This window comes from Phoca vitulina, unplaced genomic scaffold (assembly GCF_004348235.1).
Source record: "Phoca vitulina isolate PV1807 unplaced genomic scaffold, GSC_HSeal_1.0 scaffold41, whole genome shotgun sequence".
Taxonomy (NCBI): domain Eukaryota; kingdom Metazoa; phylum Chordata; class Mammalia; order Carnivora; family Phocidae; genus Phoca; species Phoca vitulina.
In genome coordinates, this window is record NW_022589744.1 from 3,657,194 (window position 1) to 3,682,713 (window position 25,520).

At 46.8% G+C, this 25,520-nt stretch overlaps 1 protein-coding gene across 3 annotated transcripts in view; it reads right to left on the minus strand.

Moving 5' to 3' along the window:
- PITPNC1 (phosphatidylinositol transfer protein cytoplasmic 1) overlaps nt 1-25,520 on the minus strand; it is a 242,912-nt gene that overhangs the window by 109,672 nt on the left and 107,720 nt on the right. For all 3 annotated transcript variants that reach the window (XM_032429620.1, XM_032429621.1, XM_032429618.1), the window contains exon 2: nt 10,351-10,499. In XM_032429620.1, coding sequence (XP_032285511.1) covers nt 10,351-10,499 — 149 coding nt within the window. The remainder of the gene's footprint in view (nt 1-10,350; nt 10,500-25,520) is intronic.

Genomic DNA, 25,520 nt, shown 5'->3' on the forward strand with positions numbered 1-25,520 from the left:
AGACAGGAGCAGGAACCCGGGCAGCCAGTCAGCCAGTCGCAGAAAACAAATTCTTAAAACAAAGAAAACCCGGGGGGCACAGGTCTCAAGAACTTTTGTAAACCAAAGACTAATGAAGTTTTTTTTAATTTTGTTTTGTTTCCCTTCAGGGGCCAACTCTACAGCACAGTACAGGCCCAGAGAATTCCCTATTACATTTAAATATATAGGATCATACATTCCTTAAATATGCCTGCATGACTTTATGTCCCCCCGCCCCCCCCCCCAGCGCTATGCCTGGGGCGGGTTGTGTCTTTCCAGAGGCCACTATTGTAGTTCTTTCCTCTTCTGGTGCCTACAGCCAAGTGCCTGGGCCTCCAAGGCCTAGCAGGACTCCAGACCCTCAGATGACGCAGACTCGGCTCCTGAAGCATCATGTCGGTAATAAAGCTCATCACGGAGCACTTCTGAGTTCCAAGCCGACAGAACTAGGAACCGGGGACATCGAGCTACTAGAACCCCCAAATCCCCAACCCCTCTTGGACAGGGAGCTTAAATGACAACCAGAGCCAGAAAAATACCGTGCATCTTGTACGTCTTCTCAAATTGTTTCTCTGATTTCTGACGGTGTCCAGGACCTGCTTTTAAGAAGACGAATCTGTACTTCCAATGGCTGGCCGGACCTAACCCAAAGCTCTGGGCCGTTTATCAGGGTTAAATCAAATGGGGACTCGAAGGTCCCCTGAAGCTGGGTGAGTGTCAGACGAGGCCACGGCTCTCGGGCGGGCTGGGTGGCGCGAGCGGGGAGCCGTTTTATAACCCACAGCACAATTGTCACGGCTCTAATGCAGAACGTCTCACTCCTAGAAAATCATCTCGGCGGCAACTGCTCATTTACCTGACGTTCACACCGCTCGAAAGGAAGGGGCTGCTTCCTGGCGGGGGTTTTTATAGCTTTTACCTTTGATTTATTCTTTCGGTCGCTGGAGTTGGACAGCAACCAGGGTGGACGTCTAGAGTGGGAAAATCGCGTTGGGCTTGCTTGCGGGAAGCGGGCAGGAACGCATCTTCCCCTGGGCTCCCTCCTTTTTGCCCCCCAGCCCAGGGCGATGTCCGGCAGTGGGTGGTGCAGGAAGACGTGGTCTACTCACAGGGCACGTGGTTTCCTTGTGCTCTTAGCGGACTGAACCAGAACTGTAGAATCTCCCCCCAAAGAAAGCTCGGCATTCTTCAGCTTAGACAAAGTGTGTATGTCTCCCTACAGGCATCAGGACCCGTTCCCCACTGTCCCCACTGTTGGGGGAGGGGTTCTACCTCCACTGCACCCCTCCCCAGATGCATTAGGCTCCTCATGCATAGCGTTCTGGGGGCCCAAGCCCCCTTCCTCCATAAATCACTCCCTTTATCACTTAAAAAGCCTCCCAGCAAAACCACATTCCTAAGCAACAAGCATTTTCTGGAAGGAGGATGAAAAACAGTGGCAATTTTCCATTCATGTTGAGACTTTTTTTTTCCTATTTGTCTGCAGTCAGGACCCCAGCCTCTAGAATCTCCATTTTTACGTGTCTCATCCACCAAGTCCTGCAGGATACGCAGCACCGTAATCAATCACCTCTTCCAAAGAGACGCCCTAAAAAACCCCACAACATTCAGCCAAGATGGCTGATAGCATCTTACGGGACTCTTCCGAGGAGTCCGGGAAGAAGACCCTCCCAGTATAAACCAGCCACCACGCCAGGTGCAGGAGGCGTCAGCAACGAGTTCCATGACACGATTTAAGCCCATTAACAGACCTTCTCTCAGCCCCCCCACTCTGCCCAGAGCACATCATTATTCAAATCGTTTTTGTCTGAGGAAGTAAAATTTATTTTTCCCTGTGGCAATGATTTATCAGGGCTGCAAAGGAAAATGGAATTAAATTAGTCCCCACTGCTGTCACTTCCATGATGTATACTGTCACACAGCCTACAATTCTAAGGAGAAGTCTGTCACTCAAACTCACTCCCAGCTGTCAGACAAGAGTCTCTTTTCCAGAATGGCAGCACGGTTGCAATCATGTCCTCTTGGTCCACTGGCCGGGACCAGACCTTCCAACAGCCCCCGTCACTGCCGCTCAGGCTTTAGCGACCCTGAGGAAAAAGGTGGTCAAAACTCTGAAGCCTTTACAGAATCGGAAAACGTGCTGATGTGGAATGATACTGTTTCCCAAACGCCTTTGTCAATACCCCCAAGACAGAGGTTTTAAAACATTTGGTTTTCCCTTTTAAACTTTAGTATGATATAGGACACGTCGATGACACAGCCAGGGGGCCACCTGGTCCCAGCCTCCGTGAGACTGTCCTGCTTGCAGCACTCAAAGGCCCTCCATGCTACAATTCCTCAGTCCTGGGCAAACTGGAATGGTGGTCAACCTAGAGCAGCGGTTCTCAACGGGGCAGAGGGGGAATTCTGCCCCCCCCCAGTGTGTGTGTGGGGGGACATTTGGCCAAGTCTGGAAACATTTTTGTTTGTCACAACTGGGAGGTCGCGGAAGGGGGGCAAGGACACCGCTGGCATCTAGTGGGTAGAGGCCAGGGGTGCTGTTCAACATCCTACAATGCTCAGGAAAGCCCCCCCACAGCAAAGAATTATCTGGTTCCAAATATTAACAGTGCCAAGATTGGGAAACCCGGCCCTGGACGTAAGTGGATATAGTCACCGCAACCTCCTCGTGTATTTCCGAGGCCTCCCTCAATTACAAACGACCTGGATAAGGAGGCCCCGTTAGGCAGAATCTGAACTGGTCTCAGGTTAAGAGTGTTTATTGACTCCATAAAGAGCGTCCGGAACGGAAACCTAAACGGTCCCTCCGTTAGAAGCTTCTGGCACTTTGCTATCCAGATTATCACCAGATTCGCCCTGGTATCTAATCTCTCTTTGCAATTTATGCTCATTTGGGAATATCTTTTGGCACCAGGAGGCACTGAATATCATTAGGCCAAATGTGGTCTAAATGGAGTCTAATTTCATTTTCTCAACAGGGATCAGAATTATGATGGTCTTCACTAGCATCTTGATTTTAGCTGTTCTATCCACCAACTCATGCAGGATACGCAGCGCTATAATCAATCACCTTTTGGACTTAAAACATTCCCCCAGCAGAAGGACAACCCCTCTGAGCTCCCTTCACTCGGGCTCTTCTCCTCCACGGGGTCCCTGCAACCTGCCACCGTCTGTGCTGAGATTAGGTTCAAATACCGTCAGCCCACTTACGTGACTTTTAAAAAGGACTAATCTACCTCTTACAACCTCATTTTCCACGGGTCCAGGAGGGATATTCTGACCTTTGATTTCACACCTGGCATTTGATGATTATTTAATAATAATCAATTGTATCTACCCAGTGACCTGTGAGGTCTTTACATTTCTTCTCCAGCTGCTGTGATTTATTCACCTACTCTTCTTAATGGCTGTTCTGGCTGCTCTTTTAGTTCGGCTCTTAATGTAATTCTTTACATGGCAGCAAAGAGAGGAGCAGAATTTCCAGACCAGAGGCATCACCTGTGAGAAGCATGGCTGCTGGGGCTTCGCCCACAGGGAGTTCCTTGAACTTGGACCCCCACCCCCACTCTCCCTACTTAGAAGGGCAGTTTGCGTTGGGGCTCCGGGAAAAGGGGGCCTCCTCCGTGTCAGTTCTTGGAAGGCTCTGCTTGGAGAGCATGATGGTAACGCGGCTCGCATGCGGAGAAGCACCCAGGGAGGGGAGCAGGCCACATGTGTCAATAGCGTTGGTCAGGAGTGAGGTGGGGCCAAGGTGGCACATGCCTGACTGGATGCTCTGGCTCTTTAAGATCCAGCCAAGAGGCGTACATTCTGTTCCTGGGAGTTCCCATGGGAGAAGGTGAATGAGGGAGCAGGAGGGAGGGATCCTGGCAGCATAAGAACCTCTGGCATGTTCTTAAGGACTGAGATGAGAACAGAACAGAATAGCATGGACTGAAAGGTATGTTTGGAAGAAGTCCCTTACATGCTCTACTCCTCCAGTACATAAAATATTATCAATTAATCAATTTCACGTATTTAATATTATATTCAATATTTACATATTGAATATTCACATAGAATATGTAAGACTAAATATTCTTTTTTTTTTTTTTTTTAAGAGAGAGAGAGAGCACACATGAGTGGGGAGAGGGCAGAGAGGGAGGGAGGAGCAGAGGGAGAGGGAGAAAGAGAATCCTAAGGAAGCAGCAAGCTCCCTGCCCAGCGAGGAGCCAGACACGGGGCTCGATCTCACAACCCTGAGATCATGACGTGAGCCGAAATCAAGAGTTGGACACTTAACCGACTGAGCCACCCAGGCGCCCCTGTAAGATTAAATATTCTAAACTATTTGATGTTCGTATACATTACGGCTATTGTGCACGGTCCCTCCCAACTAGAAGGAAAGATGCCCCAGGACAGGGATCTCTGTTCTGTTCACTGCTGCATGCCCCGCACCTACAACAGTGCCTGGCACACGGCAGGAAACAATAAATATTTCCTGAACGAACAACAGTTGGCTCTGGATATTCAATAACGACCATAAGATTCTTTGAAAAGAGCAAGGGAATAAGCTCTCAAGGTCAGAATCTTTGACAATTTCTCTGTGACCTGTGGCCTCGGCAGTGGGCTCTCCCCCTGCCACACAAGCTCTGGGCACTGAGCTCTTTACTTTGGGCAAGATCTAAGAAATGAGATTAACTTGCTTGGCAGATCTGGAAGACCTGGGAGAAAAGAAAGAGGAAACGTGAGAGAAGGCCCCAAGGCCGGCCACAGAGCTGGACCAATGAGCTGGTAGGTAGAGTGACCAGCCGGTGGCTGGGCTTGTCCAGCCAAACCCCATTCGTAGCTTAGAGACGCTATACCCCCTCCTGCCCAAGGACACAGAGGCCAGGAGACGCTGCCCTGGGAGGCAGGAGCCATGTAACAGGAGAAATGTTGTCTTCATGCAAATCGATTCAGGCATTAGGCGGAATCACCGTTGTAAGCTGGCAACCCTCCCTGACTGGCAGCTGCTTGCACAGCCTAATTAATCCAGCAGCCGTGGTGGGGAAGAACAGGACACTTCATGACTGAAAAACAAGCCTAAAAATAGGCTCCATCTTTTCTCCACTGCCCCTCCACCCTCACCCCTGCTTCCCTCCCCTCACGGGCTTCATGGGGAGGCATCAGAGAGATGCTGCGGATGAGGAGAAGAAAGCCAGGGGACCAAAGAAGAGCCCCATCTTCGCGTGATTCTGGGCGACGGGTTTTATTTAGAATCGCTATTCCAGAGATTGATGAGTACCTTGCCGCCTTTCCCTGGATGCCAATTGGAACTGGGATTTTTTAAGGCAAGCCAAGAAACACCACTTATTTGGTTAACTGAGCTGGATCGAAGGCCCAAGGACAACCACCAAATGCACTAACATATTAGAACTAACGTGACGTTCCAAGCGTATTAGGCAGCCGCCAAAATGTACTGCGCACCCAGCAGCGTATCAGATGCCGTAGGGAGGCCCCGAGCACGGAGCACCCCACAGTCGCTGGGAGATGAGAGGCAAGCAATCAAAGGATGAGCGGCATTTTAAAAAGGCATGATACCCACTTTAAAAATGGGCAAAGGGTATCTGTAGACATGTCTCCAAAGAAGACATACGAATGGCCAACGAGCACAAGAAGAGACGCTCCACACTCATTAGTCAGGAGGGAAAAACCAATTGAAAATGAGATGCCACTTCACACCCACTAGGATGGCTAGAATCTAAAAGACAGACAATAGCAAGTGTCAGTGATTATGGGGAGAAACTGGAATCCTCACACATTGCTGGAGGGAATGCAAAATGCAGCCGCTTTGGAGAACAGTCTGGAAGTCCTTTGCTGCCCCACTCATTGGTAGCCCGAGCCTGGACTGGAAACTCAATGGGATGCCTTATGGTTGGGATTTTGGAATAAGTGATAGAAAGAAAAAAGGGGACAATTTGAACCGATCCACGGCAGTTGTGGTGATGATGGAGGAATGGAGCGGTCTGTTTGCTGCCCTTGGCCCACTGGAGCTGCCCTGATAGCCGTCCCTTCTCGAGCCTGCAGATAATTCTGTGGGTCACTCAATCCTTCCATGAAATGTCCTTTCCGCTCAAGTCAGACTCAGAGAGAAGGTTCTGCCTACAAAGGCTTTGAGTAACTCCAGTCTCTAACAGATGCTTTGGGTAATAGAGTGATAAACCAATCTCTAACTGTGATTCGGCTTCCCATATAGATTGATGTGAGGAAGAAATTCCGCTCTCCACTCACTTTTTGCCAGCTCATGAATTCAGGTTCACGGGCCAATGATATTTCTTGGCGTAAATTAGTAAATGGGCACTAGGGCATCTTAGCTAATGCCAGTTCAACTCTCAGAACCGACTTCTCTGTGGCCGGTAAAGGGGTCGACAAGATGCCACCCACAGGGGCAGAAGGATTCTCTGGAGCTGAAGACATCTGAGAATCAACAGTTGCAGAAAGATGCTTCTACTGAACTCCCCTTATCTGCATAAGAGCAGAGCCTCCTGAAAGAATTCAACGGTCATAAATGCATAAATGCTGCCCCCCAGGAGTTTCACAACCAAAGAAGACTCACTCCTCTCACTAGAGATGAGAAGGAAGCACCAAGATAAGAAACTGCCTAAACAGACACTGTCACAAAATTATCTCCTCTTCATCCACCTAAAGCCCTGTTTATTTTTCATAAAAGCCATTTGTTTTTTCAGAAGTGCCTTTCCTCCTCCTCCCTATTCAAATGGTATATAAGCCCTAAATTCTAATTGCCTATTTGAGTCTCGTTTTTCTGACGCTCCCCACGTTCATCAGCGAATCAAACTTGGTCTTTTCTCCTGGTCATCTGTCGGTTTCAGTTTAATTTGCAGGCCCCACTGACAGAGCCTAAATGGGCTGAGGGAAAGCTTTTCCTCCCTCACACCACACACAAGATGCACAGATGGATTCACAAATGCTAGAACCAGTCAGCCTGGACCCTACTCTGATCAGAAGGCAAGGGCCATGTCTTACTTATTAAGGGATTCTCTCCAATTCCAGAACAATTTGTTATACATTGTAAGGTTCAATAAATACCCATGTAATGAATTTCAATTATGAAGGAGCCTTGCCAACATGGCAGTCCCAAGACCTGTGCATGCAGGGCATGATTAATGCCAAGTGGCTTCAGCCTGTGAGTATCAAAGTAATGGATTTGGTTTTCTTTTATGATTATAGAAATCTGTCTTATTATTTTACAGTATGTCACATACACATTTTTTTCTTTTTCTCTTACTATAAAGCCATAATCTCCCTGGTTCTAAGATATGAGCCATACTCTTCCAAATATTCCAAGAGCCTTTTAAATTATAAAATGATGGACCTGGTTCAGACTTGTGCAAAGGGAATCGAAGATACTTTTCTCCTGGGCTTCATTGGTCATTCATTTATGTCTGCTGGAGGTAAGTCAGGATAATGTCTTCAACTTCCTTTGAGCATAGAAAATTAGGGTTGAAAAGGATCTGAAAGGATGCCTAGTTTAACCACCTCTTTGATATTTGAATCTGCTCAAGGACAGCCTGATAAGTGGGTGCTCCACTCATGTAATTGACTGCAAGGCACCTCAGTGTGTTTGCACGTGGCTCACATACTTAACATTTCTTCCTTCTACTGAACCTAGCCCTCCCTCCTGGCATTCTCTCTCTTGGTCTTGGTCCAACCGGTCCTTTTGAGGTCTTATAGAATACACAGGTCTAATTCTTTTCCCACCTGCCCACACCATTACACACTCTGGGTCCAGCTTTTCTAGGTTAAATGTCCTTGGTTTCTTCGGTCATTCTTCATATCACTTGGTGGCTTTCTAATCTTAAGATCCATGGTAACAATTTTAGAAAAATTGAGTAAGTAGAAGGGACTTGCCCTACCAGATTATCAAGGCTCTTTATAAAGCTATAATAATTTATATTCTCAAATTCTATTTTTTAAATTTTTATTTTTTTTAAGATTTTATTTATTTATTTGAGACACAGCGAGAGAGCACAAGCAGGGGGAGCAGGAGAGAGAGAGAGAGAAGCAGGCTCCCTGCTGAGCAGGGAGCCCGACATGGGGTGTGATCCCAGGACCCTGGGATCATGACCTGAGCCGAAGGCAGACGCTTAACCAACTGAGCCACCCAGGCGCCCCTCAATTTCTTTGTTTCTTATTACCCCTAGCTCCTCCCCTCTTTCTTGGGTTCAATTTCCTTTTACTTCAAGTACAACCTTTAGTAGTTCTTTCAACATGTGCCTCTGAGTGGTAACCTCTCTCGGTACTCAACTGTCAAGAATGATTTTTGTGCATGATTCTCAGCTCCCCCTCCCCTTTTGGAGGGGCCCAAAGCCACATTTCCTGTCCCTTTACGGGCATGACATCCCCCTACATGTCAGTTCTGACATATCCCAGCTTCCTGAGCATTAGCTCATCTGCCTTCCATTCTGGTTTGTGTTTCCTCTTTATTTCTCGTACCTAAGGATTTCCCTTTCTTTGTTTTGAGCTTGGCTTTATATTGTTATATTTCATCCTGTGTTTGTCATAGGAGGTGGGGGGGAGGGTCCACATTAATCTTTTTAGTTTCTATTACTGGAAGTCCAGATATTCTATTTATAACAAATTTCCCTCTTACTAATGTTTATTATTCTCCTTTAAAGTAAACATCATATATTTTGATAGAGAAAACAGACATGACAGAGACAGCTGGACACTTCTTACTCTGTTTCAGGAAAAGATATAAAGTTTTCTAAAAAAATTTTTTTTTAATTTGGTACATAAGGAACATTCCCTAAGTAATAGTTTGGGAAAAGGCAATCATCTGCCAAGAAATGGAATTTCCCATTGGTCTCTATCCATTTTCTTACATTACCCTCACTTCTGTTTGCTCTACAGAGGTGATTCCTACTCAATATTTGATTTTCACCCTCCACGCTAAGAATGACAAAGCAGCATCTTGAGAAACTGGTCTCTGCAAGGAAGTCATCCTCAGGCCAGTCCCAGAGCTCAGCTACTCTTGCAAATCAGCAGCTGGCTGGAGGCTGAACTGGTTCCAAATCCTGGGAATTCACAGCTCCTAATAGATGAATAAGATCAATCTCATTTGCATTTCATCGTGACTCAGGAATTCCCTGATACTGCATCCCTGAGTAGATTAAAACAAGTCAGTTTAATCAGCCCAAGGTCTTTGCTGTCAGGATATCAGATTGAGAGATTTCCATACACCCTAGTGACAGGACCCAAACGCTCCCATCAAGAAGGAATAGTCCATGCCAGCCTGCTGGAGGGTGGAGGCCGTGTGAGCATGGCAGGATCCCAGTACAGCTCCTCTCAGAAATGTCTCATGGTCAAGGCACAGAGAATGGATAAATATTCACGAGTATCAGCAAATAAATGGAGGCACTGTCTAATTATTATGTTGGAAATGCATTCTGAATAATCACATATGGGCCAAGAGGAGAAGCCGTAGGTGAGGGTAAAGAGTCTTCATAGAAATGATAGCAAAGACCGAACCAGTCACACACTGGTTCACTGGAGCAGACAGTTCACTTCAATAAAATGTATTTCATGTGACTCTACAAATGTCCTGACCTGGAAGAGAAGAACGGAGGAAGATGGGCTGGAAGGGGGTAGAGGGTGGGGAGAAGATCAGACAAGCTCCAATAATCAACTGCCATTAATGGTAAGAAAACAGCAAGAGAGTAAAGGATATACTTTGCAAAGCATAAATGGCAGTCCTGATGAGTGGTGTTGGTTTATAATCCTTGCTTCCTTACCCTTCCAAAGGAGCAATGACAACCTCTACCTTGGGAAGGCTGGCTCCCCTTGAGAAATGGAAACCACCTCAGCACTGCATATCACTTTGGTTACAGGTGGCCCGTCACTGTGTCAGTTCCCTTTGCGAACACCTGAGTGGTCACCCGGCAGTCAGCGGAACGCTTACCAAGTCAAGACCCCAGTGGCACACCGCCATCTTTGACGCTTCTCTACAACAAAGCCATCTCTTTCCCACTGTGGACACTGAACCGGGGGGGGAACACAAAGTCCTGTATTCCTTAAGACCAGATTTCATCTTAACATGTCATCCCAGGGGTAGGAAAGGTAAGAGGAAACGTCCTCCTACTGAAAATGCAATTGAGGACGATTTTGCGGAAGGCGGGGGATTCTGGTTTCGGAAGCAACCAGACTGGTGGATGGAGACGGGCAGATGTAATGACTTTCCAAGTCACCTTTTTATGCCAGACGCGGTCTCCACCGCAGCAGTAGGGTGGGCTGGAAGGCTCCTGCGTGGTGGGAGAGCCCAAAGGCCGATGGCCAGCTGCCATGACTCACCTGTTGAGATACACCCGCTTCTCGGTGAACTGCCCGTTGCCATGGTGAGGATCCTCAAACGGTTCATTCTGGACGACCTCCACCCCTTCTCCTCGGTCGCTCTGTTCATGGCTGTGCTTGCTGATCATGTACAGCTGTCCAATTTTGTACTACAAAACAGACAGTGACAGAGGGGTCAGCCCCACAGCTTGCCTTCGAAAACCCCCCCCCCCCCCGCCCTTCAACGGTGTAGCAAGCAATGACAGTCAGCACTTTCTGCCAGAAAAAGAAGGCAGACACATGGGCCTGGTGTTATTTTTCCTCCGGAGCGAGGAGGAGAATCAGTTGTGAGTCGAGTGTAGATACGGCGTGTTCCCGTGAACAGTCTGCACCGTCGGGGTGATGCTTGCCGGGGTGGCTGGCAGACTCAGGGCTGGCAGCCCCCCAACCCATGGGCAGCAGCAGGAAGGCTGGAGTAGTGGAGGGCCCCATCCCATTCTGGCCCTACGGGGTTAAATGGTGCTAAAGTCCTATTTTGTTTGGCAACAAACAGGCCAGGATGTGTTATTTCTACCCCTTTTCTGCCTCATTAACTGCACTGCCGGGCACAAGGGGTCATCTATATCCTCCGTCACCTCCCTCCAACTCTCCAAGTCTCCTGAAGTTCTCTGTCCCCTAGAATAGCAGTTCTCAAGGGTGGCTGGACATCAGAATCACCTGGAAGCTTTAATGAACTCCAGCTGAACTCCCACCATGAATAGAACGTGTATTCTCCAGACTGACTCCACGATGACAAAAGTCTACGGCGTCTTTAACTCCTTTCTGCCCAATTCCACCCACAGTGTAGAGCCTTCCAGCCCGAGGTCCCAGAAGCCACATGTACTTACAGGAAAATAATATGGAGCAACAGACAATGTGAACATTCTCTGCCCTGTCTGCATTTTTGAGCTGTTCTACTCTCCCTCCTGCCTCTCTGAGAACCCCAGGGCCCATAGGCATGTCTTCCCCCAGTGAACTTTCAGAGTGGCAAAACTAATTTGATGGAGAAAATAAAGAGGCAGAGAGAGAGGAAGGAGGGAGTAAAATGACTTTTGCAAGAGGGAGGTCTGCTCAGAGCCAGGAGGCAAAACGATGCCCCCCTGCTGTTGTCCTTCCGTCAGATTTGGTGTGAAGGAACACACACACACTGTGTCACATCATCAAGGCCCCTGGGAAGGGGAAAAGGGGCTTGAGTCTGCAACAAAATAATGATGGGTTGTTCTGGATTGTTCCCCAAAGAGCTCAGGCCAGCAGGGATATAGGTCTCCTGTCTGTGCACAAGAGAGAAAAATAGATTTTATGTTATTTTATTTTTGAGAGAGAGAGAGAGAGAGAACGTGAGGAACAGATTTTAAATTAAGGGGGCAGGTGAAATGGACAAATCAACAATGCAGTCAGTTCTAAGACTGAGAGGACACACAACTCCAAAGGTCCCTCTTACATTGTGAGGCAGGTGCAGGGAGGGGAGTGTGAAGGAAATCCAAAAGCCTCTGTCTGGTCTGAGGGCAGCCCTAGGACCCAGGCCCAGTAACCATGATATAACCAATATAAGCAGCAGGCTCGGGTCTTCTCAACGGGCAGTGCTACCTGTCCCACACCCCTCCCCACAATGATCTGCACCTGAAGTGCTTCTAACATGAGTGTGTACGTGTGTGCACATGCATGCGTGAGGGCATGCTGAGGATAAGAGCAGGAAATGGAGAGGGAGAAATCAAAGATAAAAGCTATCTTTGAATTTATTTTCAATCAGAAGCTTGACGTGCTTCCCCTTAGTAAGTCTGGCTCCTACTTTTGCTCATAAAGACTACCCAGGACTCTTTCAAGAAGGAAGACAGTGGGGTGCCTGGGTGGCTCAGTCAGTTAAGTGTCCGACTCTTGGTTTTGCCTCAGGTCATGATCCCGGGGTCCTGAGATGAAGCCCCACGTCGGGCTCTGCGCTGAGCATGGAGCCTGCTTGAGATTCTCTCTCTCGCTCTCCCTCTGCCCCTCCCTCCCTCCACTCATACTCTCTCAAGAAAAAAAAAATGAATTTTAAGAAGAAGGAAGACGGTAAGAAAAAGTTTACAGATCAGGGATTCTTGAGATACACCTGTGAGATCACGCAGATGGACACAGGAGCCTCTAAGAGGAAGGATGCTCAGCTGCCTGCACCAGCAGTTGCTTTGCACTTGGTGTTCAAAAACAAGTGTTGGCCTACAATGGAATACTATTTAGCCATAAAAAGGAATGAAGTTGGGGCGCCTGGGTGGCTCAGTTGGTTAAGCAACTGCCTTCGGCTCAGGTCATGATCCTGGAGTCCCTAGATCGAGTCCCGCATCGGGCTCCCTGCTCGGTAGGGAGCCTGCTTCTCCCTCTGACCCTCCCCCCTCTCATGTGCTCTCTCTCTCTCTCTCATTCTGTCTCAAATAAATAAATAAAATCTTTAAAAAAATATATTAAAAAAAAAAAAGGAATGAAGTTCCCATACTGATACTGCTTAGTGGGTGTTACGGGTTGAACTGTGTTTCCCCAAAATCCTATGTTGAAGTCCCAGTATCTCAAAGGGTGATCTTGTTTGGAGACGGAGTCTTTACAAAGGTCATCAAGTTAAAATGAAGTCCTTAGGGTGGGCACTAATCAACAGGACGGGTGTCCTTACCCACAGGGGCCAGCCGAACACAGAGACACAGATGGAAGGAAGACAGCATGGTGCGGCACAGGGAGCCGACAGCTACCTCTAAGCCAAGGACTGATGGACTAGCTCTTTCCCTTCCAGCCTTCAGAGGGAACCAGCTCTGCCTGCTGACCCCCTGGTCCTGGCCTTCCGGCATCCACAACCATGAGGCTATCAAATTCCGGTTGTTCAATCACCCAGGCTGTGGTGCGTTGCTTTGGCGGTCCCAGCAAACGAATACAACGGGCACGGGGCTTCCTTTGGAGGTGATGAAAGGGTTCTGGTTCTGGCTCCGGAGACAGGGAACGTACCAGGTGCCACTGACCTGAACTTAACATGATGAATTTTATGGGCTGTGATTTTCGCCTCAATTTTTTGTTTTTAAAGTGTTGACTCTACCTCTGACGCAGATACCCCTAAAACCAAAATCCCATCAAGGGCTTTAGTGGGGGCGGGGGGGGGAGCGGTTGGCAGAAGGGATAGGTCTACCACCGGACCGTCTTTAGCAGCTGCAGCCCACTCATGTATGAAGGATGTATGGCATCAAGGACAATGCATGACCCAGAAGGACCATTAGCCAGATGCGACTCAGCCCTGGGCTTCCTCAAGTGCTTCCTGCTCTGTGGAAAAGGGAACGGGCCGAGGCAGCCGGCAGCTGATTCACCAGTGGCCGCTCAGCCTCATTGATCATTCCAGAGGCTTCTGAATGAGCCAGTGAGCGGCGGACGCCTGCCTGAGCTCACCGAGGTAATGTCAGTCCGGGGGCGGCCGCCAGATGCTGGATGCAGTAACATAGGTGGCACGACCGGGGGTGGTGGGGCACCCAAGGCCAGACTCGGGGATGGTCAAGGGCTCGGCAGCTGTCACTTCTTTCCCTCCCAAGCACGTCAGGCCTGCTCTGCTGGTTGTGGCCATCTGAGCGGGGGCCATCCAGAAGCAGAGGTTTTGTTCTTGTTTTTAAACCGCAAATTAACTCGCAGACGCATGCAGTAGGCAGTTTCTCGGGGACAGGGTAGAGGGCAGGACAGAGATAGTGGTTGAACGATCTATCTCAAAATCACCAGGGGTACTCCTCAAAATGTTGGATCCCAGGCCATCCAGACCCTGGGGGAGAGAGAAGCTGGGGACCTGGCTGGAACGCACACTAAATGCTGAGAGCCACCAGGGCCGAGGCGCTGAAGGCATTCATCAGCACCTGCTCAGCACCTCATGGTGCCCAAGCCAAAATGTTCCACCTTTGCGGGGCCTGGCTTTTCTTTCCTCTTTAATACTCGTTTTTTTGCAAAGCTCTGTCCCTAGTTTAGTGAAGATACCACATTCCTCATCACCGTCTCCAAACAAACTTGTATGGCAAAGGAAGGCTGACAAATGCAAAGGTTCTGAAGGGCTCGTCAGACTTTGAAGCCAGAGGGGCACCCGGGTGGCTCAGTCGGTTAAGCGTCTGCCTTCAGCTCGGGTCATGGTCTCCGGGTCCTGGGATGGAGCCCCCGAGTTGGGCTCCCCGCTCAGCAGGGAGTCTGCTTCTCCCTCTGCCGCTCGCCCTACTTGTGCTCACTCTCTCTCTCTCTCTCTCTCTCTCTCAAATAAATAAAATCTTAAAAAAACAAAAAAGACTTTGAAGCCAAAGAACGAATAACAAACAGATCTGATGACTTCACGCTCACAATGACCTCCAAATGAGGAGACTGAATCTCAGACAGGGGCAACTTTCTCCAGGCCGTGTGGTAGAGCTGGGATTTGAACACCACGGGGTCTGTACTGTTTCTTCTCTACCCAATTTCCGCCCTTATTTCTCTGACAGGGGAATCGCTTTCACAAATCTAGGCCTCACTACGATTTTGAAAAACGGGATAGTCGGGAGCCGCCGCCTCTGGACTTTGCTATTTCAGAAGCCGAACGACCGAAGTCTGAGATCATGTGAAAGATCAAAGTTGTTGAAACTGTGCCCACATATGGAAGAGTGGAGCAATTATGCTCTAACTTTGTAAAATCGATTGTTATAATTCCAGAGTTTGGGTAATCATCATTACAGGCAATCACGATTAGAGACAGCTCCACGCTGCAGGGCTGAGCCTCCGTGTGAGCCGTCATCAGAACAGCTACCCCAAATAATTATCTCCGCAGTCAAAAAACATCATGGGGATTCAGATCTTTCCCACTTGCACACAGCGCTGCATGTCTGATAGAGCTGCAAAATTGGAGGGAAGGCACAGTTGCATAAATGTGCCTGGGGAAGCCGAGCATTTTCATCAGTTGGTACAACTGCAAACTCTACGACTGGGCACAATCCAGTTACTCAACACAGTTCAACCTCGGGGTGTCTGGGTGGCTCAGTCGGTTAAGCACCCAGCTCCTCATTCCAGCTCAGGTTGTGATCTCAGAGTCGTGAGATCCGAGCTCTGTTTTGGGCTCTGCGCTCAGCGGGGAGTCCGCTTAAATTCTCTTTCCCTCTGGCCCTCCACCCCCCACTCTCTCTCAAATAAATCTTTTAAAAAATACAGTTCAACCTCAACCCTTGATTTTAGAAAAGGTGACCCTAAGACAGAACTCCTGAGTATATGGTTTATTAATCGAGCACCACCCCAGACTGAAACATCATCCCTGCCACAAGTATTGGACCCAAAGTGTTAGGCTCAACAGAACCCCAAACTATGACTGATTTTCACTTAATTGCCCCACCCCAAGTGCTGAGCTTCAGAGATCTCTGTGAGACCAGGCTCTCATATTTCCCCACTCTAAAGAACCAAGGTGGGGGAGGGGGTCATCTTCCTTCCAATCAATCCCTGTGTCCTCCCTTCCTGTCCCCTTTCTCTGCCTCCATTGGTCCCAATACCATTTCTAAACATCAGGATGTCAAACGTGGAGGCAATGCTTTCTAATAAACATGACCGACTCTGCATGGAGTTATTGCCAAAGACAGGACTCAGGACACCCAAAGCCCCAGCCCCGGAATCAAGATGTACATCTTCTTTTGCTCTTACCATCAAAATGGATGGATGCCACACAACCTAATAACCACGAGAGACATCTGTCCCTCTGACTTAACACAATATCATGTATTTTTCCATCTGTGAAGTGGGCGTGATTCCTGCCTGTCTCTCTATGGCTGTGTGGACAGAGGAACAAGCAGGAGGTGATACAATTTGGCACTCTTTGAAGTTTGCCACATTATTCACACCACTATTCATGCTTCGGTCAAAACTCTTCCAGCTTTCTTCACTCTCAAAACATGGGCCTCACAGCCCATGGAAGCAATTGCCTCATGATGTGCAAAATGCCCACTGAAAAGGGAGTCTGCAATGTTTTATCTTCAGGTGCATTGCAGTCTTCACGCCCCGCGGTGCCAAAACTGTAATTACACACAGGGAAGGAGATACAATGAGTCTAGCTTTTAACAACCTCCTCTCAGAAAGCCAGGGGCTAGAGCTATTTTCTGGAACCCATAGCACAGCTTAAGGCACCGGGAGGACAAATGTTCCAGTCCAGTGGTTGGCAAACTATGTGGGTGGATGCTTGTCTCTTATTTTATTTTTATTTTATTTACTTATTTATTTTGGGGTGCTTGTTTTTTACATAAAGTTTTCATGGAACGCAGCTCTGCCCATTCATTCTGTGGCTACTTTCACCATATAGCAGCAGAGTTGAGACTATATGGCCTGCAAAGTTAAAAATGTTTACTAGCTGACCCTTTACAGAAAAAGTTTGCTGCCTCCTGTTCTAGGTACTCTAGTCTGGGCCAGCCTTAGCTGTTCACCGAGACCTGTGCTGTCCGGCACGATAGCCACATGGCTAGTGGCCATTTGAAACGTGGCCTGTGCTACGGAGGGGCTGAATTTTAAATTTTCTTTCGTTTTAATTCATTTAAATTTTAAAACTGACACTTGATTCGGCTATTAGAAAACTGTTACATAGGGTGGAAACATCTTGGGTATGTGAATCTACCTTTTCAGCTGGAAATTTTTATGAACTTTAAATTCAGATCAGATGCCTCCAATGAAAATTTAGGATCCGACTTGGGATTGCTGTACGTGTAAAATGCACACTGGATTTTGAAGGCTTAGTAACAACAACAGCAACACATGTTTTTACACATAATCTGTATGTTGATTACATATTGAAATGATAGTATTTTGGATATATCGGGTAACTGAAATCTTTTCTTAAAATGAACCTCACCTGGGGGGCGCCTCGGTGGCTCAGTCAGGTAAATGTCTGCCTTTGGCTCAGGTCATCATCTCAGGGTCCTGGGATCGGGCCCTGCTTCTGGGTCCCTGCTCAGAACGGGGTCTGCTTGGCAGGGAGTCTGCTTCTCCCTCTGCCCCTGCCCCTGCCCCTGCTTATGCTCTCTCTCTCAAATGAATAAATAAAATCTTTAAAAAAAAAAAGTTAACTTCATCTGTTTCTTCTTACTTAAATGCAGCTCCTAGAAAATTTTGAATTACTTATGTGGCTTGCATTTGTGCCTCCCATACTTCTGCAGGACTGTGCTGGTCTAGACCCTAGTCTAGACCAGTGGGGACTGAGAGTCAGGCCATGATGCCACACCAAGACTTCGGAAGCTGGCTGGTCAGGCAAGGGTTTCCATGTGTGTCCGAGCTAACAAGGCAGAGCGCTGACAATTAGGAATACACTTGGAGAAGCTTTCCTTTTCTGAGGACTGGCGATTACCCGGGCTCTGGAGAGGTGATAATTGCTCACAGTGTGCTATGGTGGAAAGCACCGGGGTTTTCAAATCGAAACCTGGAGCCAAAGTCCTGATGTGGCCTTTGATTAGTTCTGTAACCTTAGATAATTTATTTATCTGAGCCACAGTTTCTGATCATTAAAATGGGACCAACAAAATACCTCACAGGACATGGTGAGAATCAAGTGAGAAACAACTTACAAATTAAAATGCTTTGTCAAATGTAAAATTGTACACAAAGCGCCATAGCCATTGCTCCTTCTGTTGGGCAACGCAGCGGACTGGGTCTTGAGCGCTGTTGCGCTCATTTGCCTGTTATGCTACCATTCCGTAAGGGACACCCGAACAAGGCACTGCCACACACCTGTGCCACGCGAACCCCAAAGAACACTGGACCATCCGCCCAAGATTATCTTTTCCTTCTATAAAAATGTGAACAGATGGTAGTCAGATTGAATGCTTCCCCAGTGTAAAAAAGCCTGGGACCCTCCACTTACATGAGGTACCTAGACTAGTCAAGTTCACGGAGATAGAAAGAAGAATGGCGTTTGCCGGTGGGGGAGGGGTATGGGCAGTTGTAACGGGATGATTAAAATGTTCTGGAGACAGACAGCGGTGACAGTTGCACAACACTAAATGCACTCAATGCCACCAAAATGGTTAAGATGGTTAATTTTATGTGATGTCTATTTCAGCTCAATTATTTTTATGTTTCTATTTAAATTCCAGTAGAGTCAACGTACAGTGTAATTTTAGTTTAAGGTGTACAATATAGTGATTCAACACTTCTATACAACACCCGGTGTGCTCATCACGACATGTGCACTCCTTCATCCCCATCACCTACTTACTCAGCCCCTCACCCTCATCACAATTCTTAAAAAAGCCTGGGAACGTGTCATTCTTCCGGCTCACCTGCTTTGCACCTCAAGCTAGCCATCTATCAGTGATTCTATTTTTATCGTTATGGAAAAAAAATTTCTTTTCTGTTATGAAACATTTTTTTAAAGTACAGGGACTTTTACATTTGATGGATCTTTGGTTTGGAAGCTAACTTGAAGGTGTTGAGCTGAGCCGACATCCTGATTCCTGCCACACCAGTTAGTTGTCTGGCTCGTGGTGCCCTAAAGTTAAATGTCTTTAATTAATATTAGCATTCTAGAGCATTCACAGTGCTACTGCTCCCAAGTAACTTTTTTTTTTTTTTAAAGATTTTATTTATTTATTTGAGAGTGTGCACAAGGACAGGGAGGCACAGACAGAGAGGGAGAAGCAGACTCCCCACTGAGCAAGGAGCCCGATGCGGGGCTTGATCCCATGAACCTGGGATTATGACCTGAGCCGAAGGCAGACGCTTAATCAACCACCCAGGCACCCAGTAACGTGGTTTTGACTATGACACCTTACAAAGACCCTAAGAGATGGGAAAGAATGATTAACTGAATACAAATGCATGCTGATCCCACCATCCTCTACACGAGTCAACACAAACACCAGCTCCTTACTGAACATGACCGTTACATTTCACGACCTCACCCCTCCATTTACTAGTCAGCCTGGAGTTCTGCAACGAACGCTACAGAAAGACCGATGCCAATTTCTTTGGGGAAGGCAACATGCGTTTTTACTTCCAAGGGCTGGATCTGATTTGGGTTCTGCAAGGACACGACTGCTAACCCCTTAGTCTTTCTGGCTCTCTGATTCGATGTCCAGATTTCTCCATGTAGACAAGGAGGTTTCAAAAAAAAAAAAAAAAAAGGTGTAAGGTTCTCGGGTGTTTCGTCAGATCTCTCCCTGCCAGGTCAATAAACCACGAAAACCAATATCCGATCCCACAAAGAAAATACAAACCTGCAGCTCATATTTTCAAGATATCAGTGTTTCATCACATATTTATCTTTTCTCCTGGATTTTTATAAGCAGCCCTCTGAGGTGTCTTGTTTACGTAATACCCGTGTCATTATGCCAGGGTGCAGGAATGAAAAAGCTGATAAAAAAAGATTCAAGAAGGAGCTGGGTTATGGATATTTAATTCAAAAAAAAATCCCCCTTTTGTGACAAACTCATATAAACAGCATCATCCACCAATGCTTCAGCCGTCCTAAGTTTTGAACTGAACTGAAGAGAAATGGAGCAATGTAACGCTCAGGACAGGCTTCGTGCTGGTGTAAGCATAACTGTGCCCTGGTAGACACAACCCCGCAAATCGATTCCAGGACACTCGGTGTAATCTACCTGCCCCAGTACAGGAGGGTGACGGCATTCTTTACAGTGTAGGAAAAGTAAGAGTGCACATTTGATCTGCCGCTTCCAACACTGGCTCTTGGGGGGGGGGGTGCATTCTAGCCCCAAGAATTCATTTGATGGCAATATTGAATAGCCCAACTGATAAGATGCAGCATAGATCAGCTACAATATAAGCATCAGCTAGAGCAGAAGGCATCATCCCCTCGTTTATAGAGGAGAAGCTGAACGAAGTAGCCATTACCACGTGCCAGGAAGAACCATTAAGAGAGCAAAGACAGGAAAGGCTAGAACTCAACTCAAGACCACAGGGGTAGTTGGCTTTCACGGCAGAATGCGAGATTTCTCCATACAGCGGGTGTGGGGGGACAGTCTTGGTTCTGGAGAGCCTCATCCGCTCCGGTCTGTGCACTGAACAAGCATTCAGGGTGCACCACACCCAGCAGACACTGGAAGCAGAACTATGAACAAGACAGAGCTGGTCTCTGGCGAAGGGGAGGGCTTCCAAAGGAGTTACGCCGTGAAGACATAAGGCTGCGAGCTGCAAGAAGCCTGGGCCTCTGTCAGAGCTATCAAACCATTTGCTGAGAAACGTGAAACCCACCGCAACCCAATTAAATGGAGAGGTTTGGTGACAGGTCTGACCTTTAGAAAGCAATCGAGGCACTTGTGTGGACTATAGAACATAACCCATAGCCAAAGGGTTCACAAGACCAAAAAGGGGGGAAAACAGAAATCGAGCTTTCCGGGGAAAAGTATCCTGCACCATCTCCTTGCTGCCCCCTTGTCAGTGCTCCTCTCCTTAACCTTGGCCTCATAATAACCAAAGATGTCTTCAGGGGAGAGGTCTTTCTACCCTGCAGGCAGCAGGGGCTTTCCAGAATTAGGATCCTTCCTGTTTGTGAAGCCTATTATTGCGCCTATCGATCTTTTAGGAAAATGACCATCAGCATCCAGGGAAGCTGTAGTATTGGCTAAAAGTAGAAATACACTTGCAGGAATAATAGCAATTAGTTTTAGTGCCTCTGAGACCTTTTGAGAACAGAAAGGCAACTGAATGCAAGGAGAAGCACTTGCTGCTTCATGTACAATTGAACAATGGGAGTTCTCACTGTTTTGAAAGAGTTATTCAAGCTACTTCATGCCTAGAATAACATTCGAAGGTCACTGAACTCCTCTGCTTGCTTAAGTGCTAGCTGGCCCTGCGAGCTATCCAGCAATGCTGAGAGTTATGACCAGGTTCTATCTGGGGATCTAAGTTTGGAAAGTGCCAGTATCTTTCTTCACCCCACTTTGGAGCGGAGGCCCCCATTTTCACACACATGATACTTGTAAACCCATAGTAGCCAGGATTTGTGGGGCATGTGGCTGGTGGCAAGGAAGGAAGGCACCATTCTCTTACAGCAATGGCAGCCTAAGGCTGTTTTGTCCTTGGTAAAAAGCAGCAGATAATTGATTGAGAAAAGCAAATAGCTGTCAACTCTTGCACTCCTGAGACTGTTAATGAAGACAGGCAAAACAGAGTAACTTGGGTACAATGGCAGGAATTACTGTATTAACAAATCTATCTTCTGAGCTCCTCTTACATTCTGGACTTATTCTAATGACCTGGAGAAATATTTTATCAACTGGTACTCTGAAGGCCAAGTGGTGGCCCTCTCTTCCCAGCGTCTACAGTTGGCAGCCCATCCGACTCTCTGTGTATCCTCCTAAGGGAAAACAGGGACCCGAGGCAACGCCATGATGAAATCGAAATGTATCGTGTTTTCAAAGGGTTGGGAGAAAAGAGAATGTAGCAGACAAAAGGAGGAACAGGAAGTATTGCTCTTCAGAGGATTTAAAATTTTTTTTACTGTGGTAAAATATGCATAAGAAAATTGACCATTTTAACTATTTTTAAATGTACAATTCAGGGATGTTAAGTACATTCCCAGTGTTGTTTGACCATGACCACAACCCGTTGTCAAACTTTTTCATCATCTCAAAATGAAACTCTGTATACGCATTAGACAACAACTTCTAATCCCTCCCAACACCCCCACCCCAGCCAATGACCTCTAATCTCTGAATCTATAGATTTGGCCATTGTAGGTACTTATATAAGTGGAATCACATAGTATGTGTGTGTCCTTTTGTGTCTGGCTTACTTCGTTTGGCATAATGTCCTCAAGGTTCATCCCTGTTATGGCATGTGTCAGAATGCCCTTCCTTTTGAAGGCTAAGTAATATTCCATTGTGTGGATACACCACATTTTGTTGATCCATTCATCTGCAGAGGGATATCTGGCTGGCTTCCATCCTTTGGCTATAACTCTGAATAACTGTTACAAGCACTGGTGTACAAGTAACTCTTTGAGTCCCCACTTCCAACTCTTTTGAGTTGATACCTAGAAGAGGAATTATTCAGTCAACTCTAGGTTCTTTCTTGAATCTCTCACTCCTGTACAGCTCATTTTAGGTGGTGTGTGGGCATTTCAGACTCTTCTTCCAAATAAGTACTGAGACAGCCCTGGGAGACATGTCAACTGTATGATTTATTTAAACCAGAAATGTCAATCGGTAGACCCTTCTGGTGAAACACGGATGGACTGAGATGGTGGTGATGATTTAGGGTGGTGGAAGGTGTCCTTTGGAAATGCTCCAGTTGCTAATGTAAGATAAACTCAATGCAATAAACTCCTTTAAGTCAAAAAGGCCCCAACACATTCAAACACTTATGACTCTTTGTAAGCCCTCCACAAAGAGGCAGCCCTGAGTTATTACTCAGGGAGCCTGGTGGTGGGCACAACCTGAAAAGGCACTTCTATTTCTGTGATAGGAGCTATATTCAGTATTATTTTGATGGCCCAGCCAGGAATGTAGTAAATTACAGAATCACAAGGAAGAAGGCAGCAAACAGTCCTGAGAATTGACTTAGAACCACATGTATAGGATTTATATGCAAAGGTTTGGGATAGAAAAGCCATTCTTGGTAATTTGCATTTTTCATTTATTTCTTGTGAATTAAGTCACTTTTTATTCTATTTTAGGTGACAGCGACTCTTGAAAAAGTAATCCTGGAAACGACTTTAAACTCTGCAGTAGACTATATGGATTTTCTCATCCTTTTTTTTTTTTTTTGAGTACGTAATTTGGTGGTTTTTAGTATATTCACAAGGTTGTGCAACCATCACCACTATCCAGCTCCAGAACATTCTCATCATCCCCAAAAGAAACTCCAGCCCCATTAGCAGTCACTCCCCACTCTCCTTCCTCCCAGCCCCTATCAACCTACTAATGTATGTTCTGTCTCTACGGATGTGCCTATTCTGGACCATTTTATATAGATGGAATCGTTCAATATGTGGCCTTTTGTGAATGACTTCTTTCATTTAGAATCATGTTTTTAAGATTCATCCATGTCATAGCACGTATCAATAGTTCCTCCTGTTGTTGTTTTTTTTAACCAAAAATGTTCCATTGAATGGACATACCACATTTTATTCATTCATTCATCAGTTGATGGACATTTGGGTTGTTTCTACTTTTTGGCTCATACGAACAATGCTTCTATAAGCATATGTGTACAAGTCTTCGTGTGGACATATGTTTTCAGTTCTCTTGGATAGATACCTAGGGGCGGAATTGCTAGGCCACATGGTAACTCTGCGTTTAACCTTTTGAGGAACCGTCAAACTCTCCACAGCAACTGCACCATTTTAAATCCCTACCAACAAGGTGTCATACTTACTTGACAGTTTTCAGTTACCTGTAGAAACAAGATAGTCAAACAAGGGACTTCAAAAGCCAAGAGTAAGCTCTGGGACAAGTGTGGCCTTGTTTGCTTCTGTCACCATATTTTACACTTGGGCACATCCCACAAATACCATGGGCAACCATCCAGCCACACGGCATCTTTTCATTACTCTGCAGGGACAACAAAGAGGTACACTTGACACAGCAGATGATTAGAAGCTAAAGTCGCAACATCCAAACGTACTAATTATTTAACGGCACAGACCGAACGTGTGTAAGGAGTGAGGAACAGAGCAACAGGGTGTCTGGTTGTCCAAGAGGGCATCACATGGCAAATAGGGCTTGACCTGTACGTAGATGGCACTTGCTTGGCAAGAATGACGAGGGATGTCACAGTCTACAAACAAATCCTAGATATTTTTCTTGCTCACAGCAAAATGTCACTATTTCCCAGGACCCCGATGACGCACAACAGAAATATTAGTAAAAGCTACCACCCCGTTCTATCTTCTCAAGGCTACCATGGTTCTAAAGTGTTTATACTTCTTTAATCCTCACAACAACCCTTTGAGGTAGGTATTCTTTTTTTTAAGATTTTATTTTTGGGGTACCTGGGTGGCTCAGTCGTTAAGCGTCTGCCTTCGGCTCAGGTCATGATCCCAGGGTCCTGGGATCGAGCCCCAAATCGGGCTCCCTGCTCAGCGGGGAGTCTGCTTCTCCCTCTCCCACTCCCCCTGCTTGTGTTCCCTCTCTCGCTGTGTCTCTGTCAAATAAATAAAATCTTTAAAGATTTTTTTTTTTAATTTTATTTATTTGACACAGAGAGAGACAGAGAGAGAGGGAACACAAGCAGGGGGAGTAGGAGAGGAAGAAGCAGGCTTCCCGCGGAGCAGGGAGCCCAATGCGGGGCTCGATCCCAGGACCCTGGGATCATGACCTGAGCTGAAGGCAGACACTTAACCATCTGAGCCACCCAGGCGCCCCTCAAATAAATAAAATCTTTAAAAAAAATAAATAAGATTTTATTTTTAAGTAATCTCTACACCCAGTGTGGGGCTCAAACCCACGACCCTGAGGTCGAGTCGCATGCTCTTCTGACTGAGCCAGCCAGGCGCCCCAAGTTAGGGAAGTATTTTTATCCCTCTTTTACAATTAAGGAAACCGGTGCCCAGACAGGCTGCACAACTTGCCCGGAGGTCACCAGGCTAGGAAGTGGGAGAGCTGGGATTTGAACCCAAGCAGTCTGGCTCCGGGACTCACTCTCCCCTGTCTCTGGCATAATCTCCTCGGCCACGTGCTTGCATCCAGATAAAAGGCTATTTATTTATAAGGCTGGGCAAAGTACCCAGTGACCTTCCTCACCCTCACATGCTGCTGACAGTTTCACGTTGATGTTAGGAGGAGTTTTTTTCTAAAGCAGTGGGAGACAGCAGTGTCAAAGGAGAGAAGAGGTCACAGGGCAAGTGACCAGTGGGGACAAAATTAGAAGCCAGGAGCCCAAGGTTCTCGGCCCTGCTCCTGGAAAGCCTTCCTCCTACACAAATCGTGACACACAGCAATTAAAGGAAGCATACCCACTCACAGAAGTCCCCGAGATTTTAAAGTAAAAATTAAAATTAATGAGTCCATCTAATTTGGACTCACAAAATGCGTGGGTGGAACAAATCTCGGCAGCTGACGGCTGATGTGACAGTTATGTCATGAAAAGGAGTAGAAGCTCCCTACCTTCGGATTTGAATGTTTCCAAATGTGATTCTAAATCCCAGCCTGAAACAATACGCAGGACAAGAGCTGAATATAGATATTCTGCGGGAGAAAATCCCTTCAGCTTACCCA